Source organism: Poecilia latipinna, unplaced genomic scaffold (genome assembly GCF_001443285.1).
Source record: "Poecilia latipinna isolate Pla-1442-1.1 unplaced genomic scaffold, P_latipinna-1.0 Scaffold469, whole genome shotgun sequence".
In the NCBI taxonomy this organism is placed as follows: Eukaryota; Metazoa; Chordata; class Actinopteri; order Cyprinodontiformes; family Poeciliidae; genus Poecilia; species Poecilia latipinna.
The window spans coordinates 84378-99969 of NW_015113085.1; the positions used below are offsets into that span (position 1 = coordinate 84378).

The 15592-nt window shown below is 35.8% G+C and overlaps 2 protein-coding genes and 1 long non-coding RNA gene across 3 annotated transcripts in view; all 3 read right to left on the reverse strand.

Moving 5' to 3' along the window:
* LOC106951703 (protocadherin-like wing polarity protein stan) overlaps window positions 1-9683 on the reverse strand; it is a 19226-nt gene extending 9543 nt beyond the window's left edge. The window contains exons 1-8 of the mRNA XM_015039378.1: window positions 9502-9683; window positions 2522-2593; window positions 2182-2345; window positions 1988-2026; window positions 1813-1902; window positions 1521-1607; window positions 252-359; window positions 42-155 (exon numbers count right to left, since the gene is read on the reverse strand). Of these exons, the coding sequence (XP_014894864.1) occupies window positions 42-155; window positions 252-359; window positions 1521-1607; window positions 1813-1902; window positions 1988-2026; window positions 2182-2345; window positions 2522-2593; window positions 9502-9583 (756 nt within the window). The 5' untranslated portion in view covers window positions 9584-9683. The remainder of the gene's footprint in view (window positions 1-41; window positions 156-251; window positions 360-1520; window positions 1608-1812; window positions 1903-1987; window positions 2027-2181; window positions 2346-2521; window positions 2594-9501) is intronic.
* LOC106951712 (uncharacterized) lies at window positions 4678-5498 on the reverse strand. The gene is made up of 4 exons (XR_001425854.1): window positions 5335-5498; window positions 5148-5195; window positions 4970-5059; window positions 4678-4764 (listed from the first exon to the last, which is right to left on the reverse strand). It is a non-coding gene; the product is annotated as an uncharacterized LOC106951712 (long non-coding RNA).
* A 4600-nt stretch (window positions 9684-14283) lies between the features above and the next one.
* LOC106951704 (protocadherin-like wing polarity protein stan) overlaps window positions 14284-15592 on the reverse strand; it is a 43589-nt gene continuing 42280 nt past the window's right edge. Inside the window, exons 20-21 of the mRNA XM_015039379.1 lie at window positions 14671-14722; window positions 14284-14583 (exon numbers count right to left, since the gene is read on the reverse strand). Coding sequence (XP_014894865.1) covers window positions 14578-14583; window positions 14671-14722 — 58 coding nt within the window. The 3' untranslated portion in view covers window positions 14284-14577. The remainder of the gene's footprint in view (window positions 14584-14670; window positions 14723-15592) is intronic.

The following is a 15592-nucleotide window of genomic DNA, read 5'->3' on the forward strand; positions in this document are numbered from 1 at the left end:
ACAATGAGGTAAAACTCACATAACCACTAAATGAGCCTCACCTGGTTCTCTGGAACAACAGCCTGGTAGAGACTGTGGCTGAAAAAGGGATTTAAGTTGTCAAAGTCTTCTACAACGATCTCAACTGAGGTTGTGTCGTTGTTTCCGCCATTGTCCTGCAACAGGAACAACAAAGAAAGGGATGGTACATTTATGATAGGAGTTAAATAAATCAGAGTGTATAAATATACTTTGTCTCTGTGTTTTCTTACCGTGGCAGTGACAATAAAATTGTACTTTGGTACAACGTTGTAGTTCAGAGGTCTGATTAACATAAACGCCCCGGAGTTTGATAAGGTAAAGTCTTGTGTTACTGGAGTCTAGAAGGAGAACAATGGCATCAATAGTCAGTGATATACAGAACATTTGTAGAAAACCAAAATACACTTAACTTTTTATACACTTAATGGGCTTAATTATCATAAAATTAGAATGGAAAATAGAATGATTTGGTAGTAAAAAGCATGTTTTTCAGGTCCGTAGAGCTAGAAAATATTAGAGAAAACACCAATCACTGTAAAGCGTGGTGGAGCAAGAAGTTAGTGTCAAATGTTTGTGCAGCAAAATGTTTTGTTTGTGCCTTTATATTTTTAAATATTTTAATAAAACATTTCCAGAGGTCTTTTAACCCTGACATTAACAAAAATCAAACTTTTGGTTTTGTGCAGCTAAGATTAATGTAGCACTGTTGATTGACACCATATTTATTTGATTTTGTAAATTATGAAGGGACTCATTGACCTTTGACCTCTGGAAGAATTTATTAATATGTAGGTTTGAGCATCAACAATTAAACAAAAAAATGTTGTTGCACAAACCTGCACAAATGTAGCACCATAACTATTTATGTGGCCCTATGGACTGTGGAGGGCCGGATTTGAAAGGATGTAAGGTTTTGGTTTTTCTGTGTATTAATTTAGGTTTCTGTGTTCAGTTGAGTCTCTGTGTTGTCCTGTCTACCCCTTGATTGTCCCCAGCTGCCCCTCATTTCCCCTGATAACCTTCCTTATGTATTTAATCTTGCCTGTGTCTGTGTTTACTGGTCGGGTTCTTGTCTATTGTCATTACGTCCAGAGGCGCAAATGCACATTATTCAGGTGGATGTGAAGACATAAATCGGTGCCCCCTCTCCCCCCCGAAGGAAGGAACGTCAGCGTAGAAAACATACGCTCGCTTTGAACATATTAATGAAAGTGTAAAGGTCAAAAGGTCAACCAGCCCCCCCACTTTTATGAAATCAAACAAAATTGGTGTCAAACATTAGTGCAGCAAAAATTTTCGTTTGTGCCGCTATCATTTTAAAGATATAAAGAAAGTTGGATTTCATAAAAGTTGGACAAATTGATTTTTTTCTCATCATTGTTAGCATCTATTTTACTTCTCATGTGCTTAACCTGCTGCAGGGTCGCTGCTTACATGCATAAAACATACTTTATGCTATTGGTATTGTTATTTAACAATACTGATTTCAAAGTACTTACATAGGAATATGTGAAGAGGTTGAATTCAGGTGTGCTGTCTGCATCCACGGCTCTCACTTGCAGAACCTCAGTGTTGACAACATGATTCTGAAAAACCAGACAACAGAACGAATGAGAGAGAAAATGAGAGATAAATGCTGCTTCCTCATTTCTTTGAGAAAACAATGAAGAGTGAAGACATAAAGTTTAAGATTTATTTTGATCATACTGAATAATTCATCACCATCAATTTTATTTCTGCCAATCACCTGATTCTTAGATGTATGAAAGGTTTACAGTTCCTTTGACTTACCTCTGAAATATTTTGAGAATAAAACTTCTTATCAAATACTGGACTGTTGTCGTTGACATCAGTGATTATCAGCCTGCGGAAGTTTCTGGACTGTAAAAATAGAAACAGAAAGTGACACTTTTTAGTTGTTCAATTAGTTTGCGATGTTTGCTCCGTATTTTGGAATTTCACTCACATTGTCACAAACCAAAGCGTAGTGCAGCACTCTATCAGTCTGCAACATAAAAACACAGAGGATGTTAGTTTTGCTGCAGCATGTTAGCATAAATTATGCTGAGAATCTCAGTGAAGATCTGCATTAAATACAAATACAAATAAACACAAATATTCAACAAACAAATTCAGATGCAGTAAAGTGGGGGAGCTTACCACAGTGAGGACGTCGGCGTCGAGCGGCTTCTTGGTGCGAACAGTCGCTGTGGTTCTCCCTGGAGTGGAGATCATCTCCAGAAACTCAAGATGCTCAGGTGACAGGTCAGGCTCCAGCGTCACAATAGTACCAACTGGAATACCGGACACCAGCTCCACATCACCTGCAGCAGCAAAAATAAATGACCCAATAAACTCAATTACCTCATGAATTCATGAAATCCAGCTACCAATAAATGATCTGTTTGTGTGACATGATAGAGAAAAGACTCAACAGAGGAAGTCAGATTTAATTTATCTATTTCTAATCTTAATTAAATGAGTGTTTTTATAATGTTACCTGTATATCCTTCATCCACAGGACCCAGATTTACAGTGGTAGACGCTGAACCACAGGTTATGGTGGTGCTACCTGCAGAAACATAAATAACTTTAAGGAAATCTGCAGAATGAGATCATTCAGGTTTTCCCCCTAAAGTTCAGAAAATATTGCTAATATAGATTTACACAATAGAAAAATCAAAGTATTTCTGTAAATGACAAATAAATGGTGAAATGCTATTATTGGGACCCAACAGTGACACATTGTGGTCATTAGTGCTTTTATTTTGAAGAATGGTACATTTCTTTGTCTTTTTTGTGACATGCTGCACTTCCTGATGAGACATTATGAGATCCTGAAGGAACCAGAGGGAAATCTTTAAAATAGAACCACTGGAAAGCAGAATGAGGTATAAACACAAACAACTGTGTTTGGTGATAAAAAAGGTTATTTGTTTATGTAAGAAGTGAGTTCAGAGCATTTCATGGCCAGGCTCCTGATTATCTTTGTCAGGTTANGTTGATCCCAGTGTCTCCATCTTGGGCCTTTATTGGTTCTGGTCGTATTTCACTGAGATCCCCGTCCTGAAACACAGTCAGTCTGTTCTTCACAACAATTCTGTCAGTTTGAAATAAATTTCTGCTTTACATCCAAACAATGAGGTAAAACTCACATAACCACTAAATGAGCCTCACCTGGTTCTCTGGAACAACAGCCTGGTAGAGACTGTGGCTGAAAAAGGGATTTAAGTTGTCAAAGTCTTCTACAACGATCTCAACTGAGGTTGTGTCGTTGTTTCCGCCATTGTCCTGCAACAGGAACAACAAAGAAAGGGATGATATATTCATTATAAGAGTTAAATAAATCAGAGTGTATAAATATAGTTTGTTTCTGTGTTTTCTTACCGTGGCAGTGACAATAAAATTGTACTTTGGTACAATGCTGTAGTTCAGAGGGTTCGTTAATGTAAACGCCCCGGAGTTTGATAAGGAAAAGTCTGGTGTTACTGGAGTCTAGAAGGAGAACAATGGCATCAATAGTCAGTGATATACAGAACATTTGTAGAAAACCAAAAAATGCTAAACTTTTAATACACTTAATGGGCTTAATTATCATAAAATTAGAATGGAAAATAGAATGATTTGGTAGTAAAAAGCATGTTTTTCAGGTCCGTAGAGCTAGAAAATATTAGAGAAAACACCAATCACTGTAAAGCGTGGTGGAGCAAGAAGTTAGTGTCAAATGTTTGTGCAGCAAAATGTTTTGTTTGTGCCTTTATATTTTTAAATATTTTAATAAAACATTTCCAGAGGTCTTTTAACCCTGACATTAACAAAAATCAAACTTTTGGTTTTGTGCAGCTAAGATTAATGTAGCACTGTTGATTGACACCATATTTATTTGATTTTGTAAATTATGAAGGGACTCATTGACCTTTGACCTCTGGAAGAATTTATTAATATGTAGGTTTGAGCATCAACAATTAAACAAAAAAATGTTGTTGCACAAACCTGCACAAATGTAGCACCATAACTATTTATGTGGCCCTATGGACTGTGGAGGGCCGGATTTGAAAGGATGTAAGGTTTTGGTTTTTCTGTGTATTAATTTAGGTTTCTGTGTTCAGTTGAGTCTCTGTGTTGTCCTGTCTACCCCTTGATTGTCCCCAGCTGCCCCTCATTTCCCCTGATAACCTTCCTTATGTATTTAATCTTGCCTGTGTCTGTGTTTACTGGTCGGGTTCTTGTCTATTGTCATTACGTCCAGAGGCGCAAATGCACATTATTCAGGTGGATGTGAAGACATAAATCGGTGCCCCCTCTCCCCCCCGAAGGAAGGAACGTCAGCGTAGAAAACATACGCTCGCTTTGAACATATTAATGAAAGTGTAAAGGTCAAAAGGTCAACCAGCCCCCCCACTTTTATGAAATCAAACAAAATTGGTGTCAAACATTAGTGCAGCAAAAATTTTCGTTTGTGCCGCTATCATTTTAAAGATATAAAGAAAGTTGGATTTCATAAAAGTTGGACAAATTGATTTTTTTCTCATCATTGTTAGCATCTATTTTACTTCTCATGTGCTTAACCTGCTGCAGGGTCGCTGCTTACATGCATAAAACATACTTTATGCTATTGGTATTGTTATTTAACAATACTGATTTCAAAGTACTTACATAGGAATATGTGAAGAGGTTGAATTCAGGTGTGCTGTCTGCATCCACGGCTCTCACTTGCAGAACCTCAGTGTTGACAACATGATTCTGAAAAACCAGACAACAGAACGAATGAGAGAGAAAATGAGAGATAAATGCTGCTTCCTCATTTCTTTGAGAAAACAATGAAGAGTGAAGACATAAAGTTTAAGATTTATTTTGATCATACTGAATAATTCATCACCATCAATTTTATTTCTGCCAATCACCTGATTCTTAGATGTATGAAAGGTTTACAGTTCCTTTGACTTACCTCTGAAATATTTTGAGAATAAAACTTCTTCTCAAATACTGGACTGTTGTCATTTATATCATTGATTATCAACCTGCGGGAGTTTTTGTACTGTAAAAATAAAAACAGAAAGTGACGGGTTTTAGTTGTTATTCAATCACTTTGTAATGTTTGCTTCATAATTTTTAATTTTACTCACTGTCACATCATTATTGCACACTAAGCTGTAGTGCAAAATTCTCTCAGGCTGCAACATAAAAACACAGAGGATGTTAGTTCTGCTGCAGCATGTTAGTATAAATTATGCTGAACATCTCAGTGAAGATCTGCATTAAACACAAATATCCAGCAAACAAATTCAGGTACAACAAAGTGGGGGAGCTTACCGTAAAGAATATATTGGCCTCGGCGTCGAGCGGCTTCTTGGTGCGAACAGTCACTGTGGTTTCCCCTGAAGTGAAGTTCAACTCCAGAAACTGAAGATGCTCAGGATAAATATCAAGCTCCAATCTCACACTAGTACCAGCTGGGATACCGGACACCAACTCCACATCACCTGCAGCAGCAAAAAATGATCCAATAAACTAAATTACCTCATGAATTCATTCATTGCACTTAATAAATTATCTGTTTCTGTAACATGACAGAGAAAAGGCATACTGAATGGAGCCAGTCAGTCTTAATTGATCTATTTCTAAACTTAATTAAATTAGTGTTTTTATCATCTTACCTGTATATCCTTCATCCACTGCACCCAAATTTACAGTGCTAGATGCTGAACCACAGGTTATGGTGGTGCTACCTGCAGAAACATAAATAACTTTAAGGAAATCTGCAGAATGAGATCATTCAGGTTTTCCCCCAAAGTTCAGAGAGGAAAATATTGCTAATATAGATTTACACAATAGAAAAATCAAAGTATTTCTGTAAATGACAAATAAATGGTGAAATGCTATTATTGGGACCCAACAGTGACACATTGTGGTCATTAGTGCTTTTATTTTGAAGAACGGTATATTTCTTCTTTGTGTTTTTTGTGACATGCTGCACTTCCTGATGAGACATTATGAGATCCTGAAGGAACCAGAGGGAAATCTTTAAAATAGAACCACTGGAAAGCAGAATGAGGTATAAACATGGACAACTGTGTTTTATGATAAAAAAGGTTATTTGTTTATGTAAGAAGTGAGTTCAGAGCATTTCATGGCCAGGCTCCTGATTATCTTTGTCAGCTTATAACTACACTGAACAAATATATAAACTCCCCATGTCAAATATAAGAATTTTTTGAACATTTGGGTTACACAATATATGGAGAAACTTCAAGTATTGATCTTCATATTGGCATTGATAACATCTATGGCCATTTGTAGCATATTGACAGTCCTTTGAACATAATGGGGGTCAGGTTGAGGAATTAGATTTTGACCCAGTTGGCTTCTCATAGGCGGTTACAGACAGTCTGAGGTGTGATGATGCGTTTGTTGTGCTGACCAATAGTCTCATCAGCTGTGTGTGTCGTTGGTCTTAGCCGATGGACGGACGAGCCGGATGTGGCCATCTTGTGGTGGAGTGGTCACACATGACCAATGAGGATGAGGTCAATTTGCAGTAGTGCCAGTCTGCTGGAAACAAACTCTTAAACGGCTGATGGTCCGATAATGGACACTGAGCCGTGCAGCTACTGCTCTAGTGGACATCCCTGCATCCAGTATGCCAATGGCACGTTCCTGAATAACTTGAAACATCTGGCATTATGACTTGTGACAAAATTTTATATTTATTGCCCCCAGTACAAGGATTGTCCAGTTATTGCTCATTTTGTCTGATCACCCTCTGGACATGCCCCACCCATGCACTGAGTAAAAGAACAACTCACTGAGTAATGCTCACTACTAAGTTGGATTAAAAATTATACACAAATCAAGAGAAATATTTCTTTTATCCAATAAAATGTCAGCAAATGCTAATTTACAGTTGGGTTGGCAGCAAGGTTTGTCATGGGGTGTTTATATTTTTGTTCAGGTTAAATTTTCAGACTCTGAATCTGGTTGTTCCATGAACACGGTTACAAACTAAAGTGGACCGGGCCTTTCAGTCGGTGGCCCCAAGGCGGTGGAACGGTTTGCTGTTGCAGCTTCGTTCTGCGACTCTGTGGAGGATTTTAAAAAGCAACTAAAAACATTTTAGTTGCTTATCTCTCGATTTGACTGTGTTTCTTATGTTGATTTAGGTTTTGCATGGTTTAAGGATGATTCCTAAGTTCCTAATGAAGCAAAGTACCAGCTGGGCAAACACTGAACCTCTGATTCTTACTTCCATGTCACCTAAAGTAAAAATAAGCAGTTCTTTACAGTTTCTGAAGATCAGATTCATTCTCAGTAATAAACTTGATGTTATCTGCATTACAGTAACATACAGACTTTTATATCACCTGCTGTCACTCTTATCTGCTGCTACCAGATCATTTATATGAGAAGCAAAGACAGTAGGAGACAAGACGTCACGTTGTTTAGCACCACATGGTTTTGGGAACCAGCCTGTTCTAGTCGTTCAGCTGAACACAAGATTCTGGATTTTGATAAACAGCTTTTAGATCATTATAAAATTTCCCGTCAATTTGTGTTTTTAACAACTGAAAACACAACAGTTTCCAATTAACAAAAGCTTCTTGAAAATCTATAAAGCAAAAGTAGATTTTCCTTCTAGTTTCCTGGTTTTATCTCTTGTAGTTAAATAATAAATATGATCTATACATATTTAGATCATATTTCTAAACCCATTCTGTTTCCCTGCCAATAAATTAAGTAAATGTAAATAATTAACCAACCTGTCATTGAGAACACTGAAATAAAGTTTATAGACACAGATTAGGAGGCTATAATCCAGTGGCACGGGGTTATAGTTTCATCCAGTTAAGGGATGAATGAAAAAAAAAGATGAACGTTGTGAGGGTGGGGTGTGGAGGAAAATTATAACAGGGAGTCTGTAAGAGTGACCCCCCCCACATCTATTGTAATCCACAGTTTGGGAACCACTGCTATAATCCATAGAAACTCATCTTTGTCATTCTGATTGAACCCTGTTCAAAACAAGTAAAACAAGATTATGCAACATTTGAAACAGACCAATTTATTTTAACACTTCATCAGATAAATTATCAGCCTGTGGCTTTCATAAGTTTAAACTTATTAATAGCTACTTTAAACCCACTTTCTGTAATATGAGAGTTTAAATACATATTTGAGAAACTCATTGGGATGAAATGTTCAGTCTGATTCTTAAGGACTTTTGTCCTTTCTAACTGAGAATGATCCCACTGAGGGGAACCAGAACTACCAGAACATAAAGACCTAAAATCTGATTCCCACTTTTTAAAACATCTTCAATCTGAAGACATACAGCCATCTTTCTCAACCCCTTTAAAGGGATCTTTCTCATTTTCTAGATATTTCATTAGTTTCAAAATGCCTGACGATTATTGGTTTGATTAAATTCTCTTCAATGCTTTACCTCACTGATATTTTCTCTCATGTTCTAAGTGTTTTGTCAAATGTAAATTTTTTGCCCTTAAATTCAATTTTTAACTATTATCTTAAATCCTTCTCCTGACACATAACAAACCTTTTCTCAGTGAGTCTCATATTATTCCCAAACACATTTATCTCCTCATCCCAATAGAGTTTATTTAGTTTAGGTTGTCTTTTTTTTACAAATGTTATCTTTTTACTGGGTCTGAAAGCATCATAAACATTATTTAACAATAAATGAGACTGACACTTTCCTATTTTAGATTAGTTAAGGTTACCAAACCATTTTTCTTTTTAAGTCCCAGAATAATGAGAGTGAATTAACTAAATGTTTTACTTATGGTTCTTCAAATCTTTATAAGTTCAGAGAACTGGTTTAGTGAATCAACATAAAATCAAGAAGATTCCATCCCAGCCTCTAAAGACTCTAACCACTTAAAGTTGTTCTGTTTTTATCAAATGTTTCTTTAAAAAGCAGAACCTGAATTTATCAAATGTTTAACAATGTTTTAGGAGCAGGAGAAATTGCTCAGCTACCCTCAAGCTGTAATTTGAGGGTCTGTTCTTAGTTATGAAGGACCTGAAGGAGAAAAAGTTTTGGTTTTTACAACAAGAAGGGATTTACACCAGATGAAAATTAAATATTCAACTTTTCAGTTAAAATATAGAACTGATTAGTTAGTTATCACTAACTAATGCAGAGTTAGTGATAAGAGGATTTTGAACGATGGACCCAACAGATAAGGAACAATTTTATGGCAGTAAAATTCCTCCATGCAGTTTTTCCTCTTCAGATCTGAAGCGTACAAACGAAAGACTCGTCCTCTTATTGTAGACAGAAAAACCATCAAACACTTTGCTCTGAGAGGTTAATTTGACCAAAGAGTCTCTTTAGATGCTTAAGAAGCATTAAACAGGAAAGGCCCACATTTTATGTTACAACAAAACTACTTTATCAGGCTCTGGTTTCCTGTCTATACATTATATTTACCTGGTTATGAACAAATTCAATCCTGTACTCACCTATTGGACTTCCAGTAACGACATGGATCCAAACAGAGACAATCAGACCAACACATATCCGACTCAAACCAGCGCCGTCCATGTTGGCGCTGGTTATGTTTCCCGTTTTCCAGCCTCGGGCGACTGACACTGAACTGATCAACTGAACCACAGGAGTTATGGATGACTTACAGTTTCCTTCACTTTCCTTCCCAACAATCATCTTTTATGACAGGCTGTAAAACCACATTGACCTTTGAGGTGAGGGCAGAAGGTCGTATACCACACCCTGTCTTTCAATTTCACTTGGAAAAATAAACACTATTCTATCAGAAAAGCAGACCTGGTTAAAATGAATGAATGAATGAATGAATGAATAGTAGTTAAAAAAGCTTCAGTTATTTCTAAGATGTAAGATATTTGGTTTTCTTTACCCAAGTTTGTGTTTTGTAAACTAAGTTACATAGATTTCCTCTTGAAATGTGTTTGAGGTTCAGTTCAGATATTTAGATAAATTATACTCCATATTTCTAGATGCCATTTTATTTCTGGTGAATTAGAACCACTGTGGAAACAAAGACCAGGGAAGCAGAGAGGAAATGAGAGCCTAATAAAAAGATTAAAATAAAGTGCTTTTTAGTTATGCTTTATTTATTAATTTATTCTTTATTCTGACTGACTTTATTTATTTTCTTTCTCTCCCTCTATTTTCCACTTCTACTCAAAATATTTGTGATGCATTTTAGAGAGTAAATGTAAAATAATAATGCAAATTACAAAATAACTTCTTTTAATCTACTATGATTAAAATAAGAAAAAAAAATCCAGATATGTTAAATAATTTTATTGGTTTTGTTGTGACACCAATTGATTGTGTTCATTGAATTGTCTTTGTTTTTAATGTATCCATTTAATGTGTACCTCCTTGTTTCTTTGTTTGGTTATTTTATTTCTGTTGGTGTTAGTAGTTCTCTTATCCGGTTATTTATTCAGTAAATCAATACCCTTTCTTGCTTTTTGTTAGTCTGTAATGTTTGTTGTATTTACACAAACATTAATTAAAAAAGAACTTGAATAAAAAATTACATTTGACAGGTTTCTAAGTTACATGTAAAAATCTCCCTTCCTGTTCTACTAGAAAATGATTTGCATAACTTTAGTCCACATAATGTTCTGCTATGGAACAACAGGGTGGTTCTAAAGAGACGCAAATCAAAATTCATGGAAAAAGAAATGTATCAAATTTGATTGGATAAATGATAAAGGCGATTTATTTATGAGGAATTTAGTAATAAATATAAAATAGTTGAATATTTGTGCTCTCGCCCTGAACGTTAGCTGGAGATGGGCACCAGCAACCCTCCCAACCCCGCCAAGGGACAAGGGTGTTAGAAAATGGATGGATGGATATTTGTGGTTGATATCATTCCAATAGCTATGATTAATTTAATCAGGAATAACTCAGATCAGACCCCAACCCTGAAACGGCATAAAATAATAATCATTGAGATAAACTGTGTAGACAAAAAGTGCAGTAACACTGAGAAAACTCTTAATGAAATCTATCTTGGGTTCTCTTTAAAGACCTTAAAAAACTATAAATTTGATCAATCAGATCTAATTCTTTTACCTTATCAATCTGACCTAAACTTAAAGAAACACACTATAAAATTGTAAATAACCATAAACCTATGTTATAAACAGAAACTTTCCATAAGTATTAAAGAAAAAATACATCCAAACTATTTGGACTGTTTCTGAGTTATTATCTTGGGGTAATAAATCATCTGACAGTTTTGACTGTGTCTCTTGTGTTTAGTGGTCTGAATGGTTTAAAGGGCCGTTTACATCTCAACATTACACAAACAGACATAATGATGCAGTTAATAAATCAATTTTCAATCAGTTTTAGCACCAAAGAATTTAGAATAACACATTTTCGCTGAGGCTCTTTCAATGTGTATATATTTGAAATTTTAAATTGACTGAATACAAAGTTATGGAGCCACTAGGGGGCTCCATAGACAACAGTATAGTTCAAATAATTCAGCTAATCAACAATAATGGGAATGTACGTAATTATTCTGAGTTCCTCCAGACTTTTGGTATTCCTGCTACCCCTTAAGAATTTGTTACAATTATAGATGTTGTTCCATCTGGCATCCTAACTTTATGAATGAAAAAGTGCTGAGAAATCAGTGTGTGTTCCTCACTTTGCTTTTGTGTTGAATCCACAAATAATAAACACAACATTAGGTCTTTGTTTCAAGCAGATAATCACCACCACCCCATCTGCTGCTCATTACTTGTCAGATATTGTTAAAGATCTGAACAATTCAATAGTTCCGTATATTGAACACAAAGTGTTAATGTTTCACAAGTTTCCGATCAGCACCCGGGAACCGCCCTCCAGCTGAAGACGAGCTCCTGGCTCCCTCTGGTGGACGATAGGAAACGGTGCAGGAAGCCAAAACCCCGGATTCCCAACAAGGCATGAACACCCTGGTGAAAAATAAATATTCTAAGTGTATTAACATTAGCATACTTGAAGTCAGACTAATCATCAGCATACGTCAAGTTAGTTAAAGATTAGTTAACTTGAAGTGTGTCATTCTGGCACTACTAATTTTATACTTAATGCATTTTAATAATAATTAAAGTGTAGAAAATCACAATTGAAAGTGTGTTAAGTGTACCATAGCATGCTTTTTCAGAACAAGTGAAGTTATACTTTGTATACTTTCAGTATATTGCTTTTTATGTCATATAAACATGCTTTATTAGTGTATTGTTGTGAATGAATTATATTTAAAATATATTTTGAATGTTTTTAAATATATAAGCATTACATATTTTATATATTAGTAGTGTGATTACAGTATGCTCCAATTTCACTTTTGATTTATTATAATTGCTTATGAAGATGAGATGTTTGATTGTTGTAGATGTTTGGAGCCACCTAGTGGTGTGATGAGAAACTGCATGCATCCTGTCCTTCAGGCGCTCTCACGGGTGGTGCGAGTGAAGCACCTAAAGTGAGACATATTTTACTTAAGGTCTTATATTTCTCGTTCAACACATTCACGAAATATTGTAAGCCGGACATCTAACATCTACGGATATAATTTGTAGGATTTTCCCGTGGTTGGGCTGGAAAAATATGACTTTATGAGGGGGAGATGCGCCGGTTGGTGTTCGTGGCTGACCACTCGGTCATGACACTTTTCAGCTGTGAAGCCACTTGCATGCAATTTGTAAAGAGTGATTTTGTGTGTTTGATACTAGGTGGTTCAGGGTATAAATATATATAAAGTTGTGTTTTGTGAATGTTGTGACTGTTGCAGTTGACTTGTATGTTAACTGCTATGGCAGTTGTCTGTTATTTTACTGTTTTGTGTTGTTGGATGTTATTTTTGAATGATTTATGGAAAAAGAATGTTTTGTTTTGAGGAATTGTTAACCGTTTTAAACTATTCGATCACATCTTTAAAAGAAAAAATTCTGAGGAATGCTGGTGGAGCTGTGAAGCCTCTTGCATGCAGTTTCGAGACACATTGAAAAGACTTACTGTGTTTAATACTAGTGAAAATGGTGACAACCGAGCGAGAGAGGTTACACTTAGCATTCTTTTAGTGAACACTTCAGCTAGAAGAAAAAAACTTCCAACATCAACATGTGAAAAGCTCAGCTTTATTTGTTTGATTTAAGCTTCACAAAACTGAATATTAAAACTGAAAGAAAGATGCTTTAACACAATATTATTTTACAGGTGTGCATGTTTTTGAAAAGGATTGCTGTATCTATTTTTCACTTTAATTTTCATTTGAATTAATTTGAAAAAGGTTTGAAGTGATGAACCTGAGGTCACCTGATTATTAAAGACAGTAAACCTGCAGCTTTTGATTAACATGATTAAAACCAGGACTCGTGACTCAGACAGTTTTCAGGAATGCTTTAATTTATTTGTTCATTTTATATACAACAAAAACGGCTAAAATGTCAGTCGGCTTCTGCAGCAGGTAAAATTTGCATCAACATTTTGAAAGGTCTGTGGAGACATTTACACCCAAACTGTGAAATTAGAAAGTAAGAAATAATCACAACTTAGCATTAAAAAATGACTTAAATTACAGTTTGTTTTTCAGTATTTCTCACCTTCTTCCAAAATGTATTGATTTCAATCGATCAATTTTATTTGTTCAGCACATTTCAGCAACAAGGCAGTTCAAAGTTCCTTATACAGTAAAAATACAGTTAAAATACATATAAAGTCATAGACCAGTCAGTCTGGGAGCCTTTATAAAAGACTCCAAGACAAAAAGCAGTATGACATTCTGATTGTGTAACAGATTGTTGACTGATGTTTCCAGGCGAGGAGCTGGGGGGGACAGGGAGGGGGCAGTGGTGCCCCAGGGGGGTAGAGCTTCAATTCGTTTTTATATCCGAGTACATCCAAAGAAAGTGGACCCTCTCCTGTTGAGTAAGGTATATGTAGAATAACATAGAGATGGTACCCCAGTAAATTATATAGTAGGCTTGCCCAGTCACTGTTTCACTCATGGTTTTTCTGATATTTTCTCCAAGTGTTTTCTGGGTAAAAGAGACTAACAATACGTTTCGTCCCGGTTAATTGGCCTCTCCAAACTCTCCCTAGGTGTGTGTGTGTGTGTGTGTGTGTGTGTGTGTGTGTGCATGGTTGTTTGTCCTGTGTGTCTCTATGTTGCCCTGTGACAGACTGGTGATCTGTCCAGGGTGAACCCCGCCTCTCACCTGGAACGTTAGCTGGAGAGGCACCAGCACCTTCCGACCCCACTAAGGGACAAGGGTGTTAGAAAATGGATGGACATTTTTAATAAAACAGACTTTCATTAATTTGATATATACAGTCATTAATCTAGAAATGGGATCCAATTCATCTGCAAATCTTCACTCTGAAATAGAGACAAACTGATGTGCTTGAAGAATACTTTGAAGTCAAATAAAAATAAAATAGATTATTATTCTGGTGCATAAAGGCAGTACTGTGTCCTAGATCTTCCAGGCTTGGTTTGATGTCCCGTCCTCATCAGGGAGTCGTCTCAACGAACATGGATTTGTTCACATCTGTAACACAAACAAATGATTAGCCTTTTGTTTAAATGGTTGAATTGATGAGATATTTCATTTAAACATTTCAAAGATGACATCTACCTCCAACTGCAATGAAAGGGACTTCCTCCGTTCTTCGATGTGTTGAATTTTCCTGAAATGCAAGAAAACATATCAGTTGAAAAGTTATTTTTTATTTTGTTGTTTATTTAATAGGGATAATAAATGAAGAACATCTAATGCTCTCATCACAGTTTTTATAGCCATAGCTAATTTGCAACACCCGTCCCTATAACACAACAGCATATTAGGGTGGATAGAAAAAAGGAGTAAATTTTCTAGAACAAATAGGGAAATTTCTGAGGTCCTAAAGTCAAAAATGTTCACCATTCCAAACTCAGAAATTTCTGTTTTTTTTCTACAACATTTCTGGGATAAATCTCAAAATTTCAGTTTTTTCTGGGAAATTTTCAACTTTTCAAACTTAGAAATTCCCATTTTTTTTCTTCAAAATTTCTGAGATTAATCTTGAAATTTCTGAATTTTCTGGCAGAAATTTACTCTTCCTTGTTTTTTCTTTCTACAGTGGCCCTAATAAGGCATTGCACTGTGGGGCCCTTTAGTAATTTTTTAAATGAAAAATTAAGAATAAAATAATGAAAAAGAGACACAAAGCAATGTATTTAAAACTACTGAATCAAAAACAATTACATAATCTAATGATGGGTACATTTTTTGGTTCATGTTACACTTTGAAGTCAATATTTTAATGTCAGTTATGGTCTTAAAATCAGATTTAAGACGAGTTCAAGACGAGTTAAGATGAGTTCAAAAGCTTTCAACTCTGAATATAGAAGACTGTTATTCCAAAGGTTTAACTGCAAAATGGTATTTATAGTCATGATTTGAGCTTCTTATAGTGACCACTGCTGCTCTCTCTGTTAGGTTCCGTGTTTCTGTGTGTTTATTTTTGAGTTTCTCTGTGTTCAGTCCTGTGTTCCTGTGAGTCTCTGTCCTGTCCTCC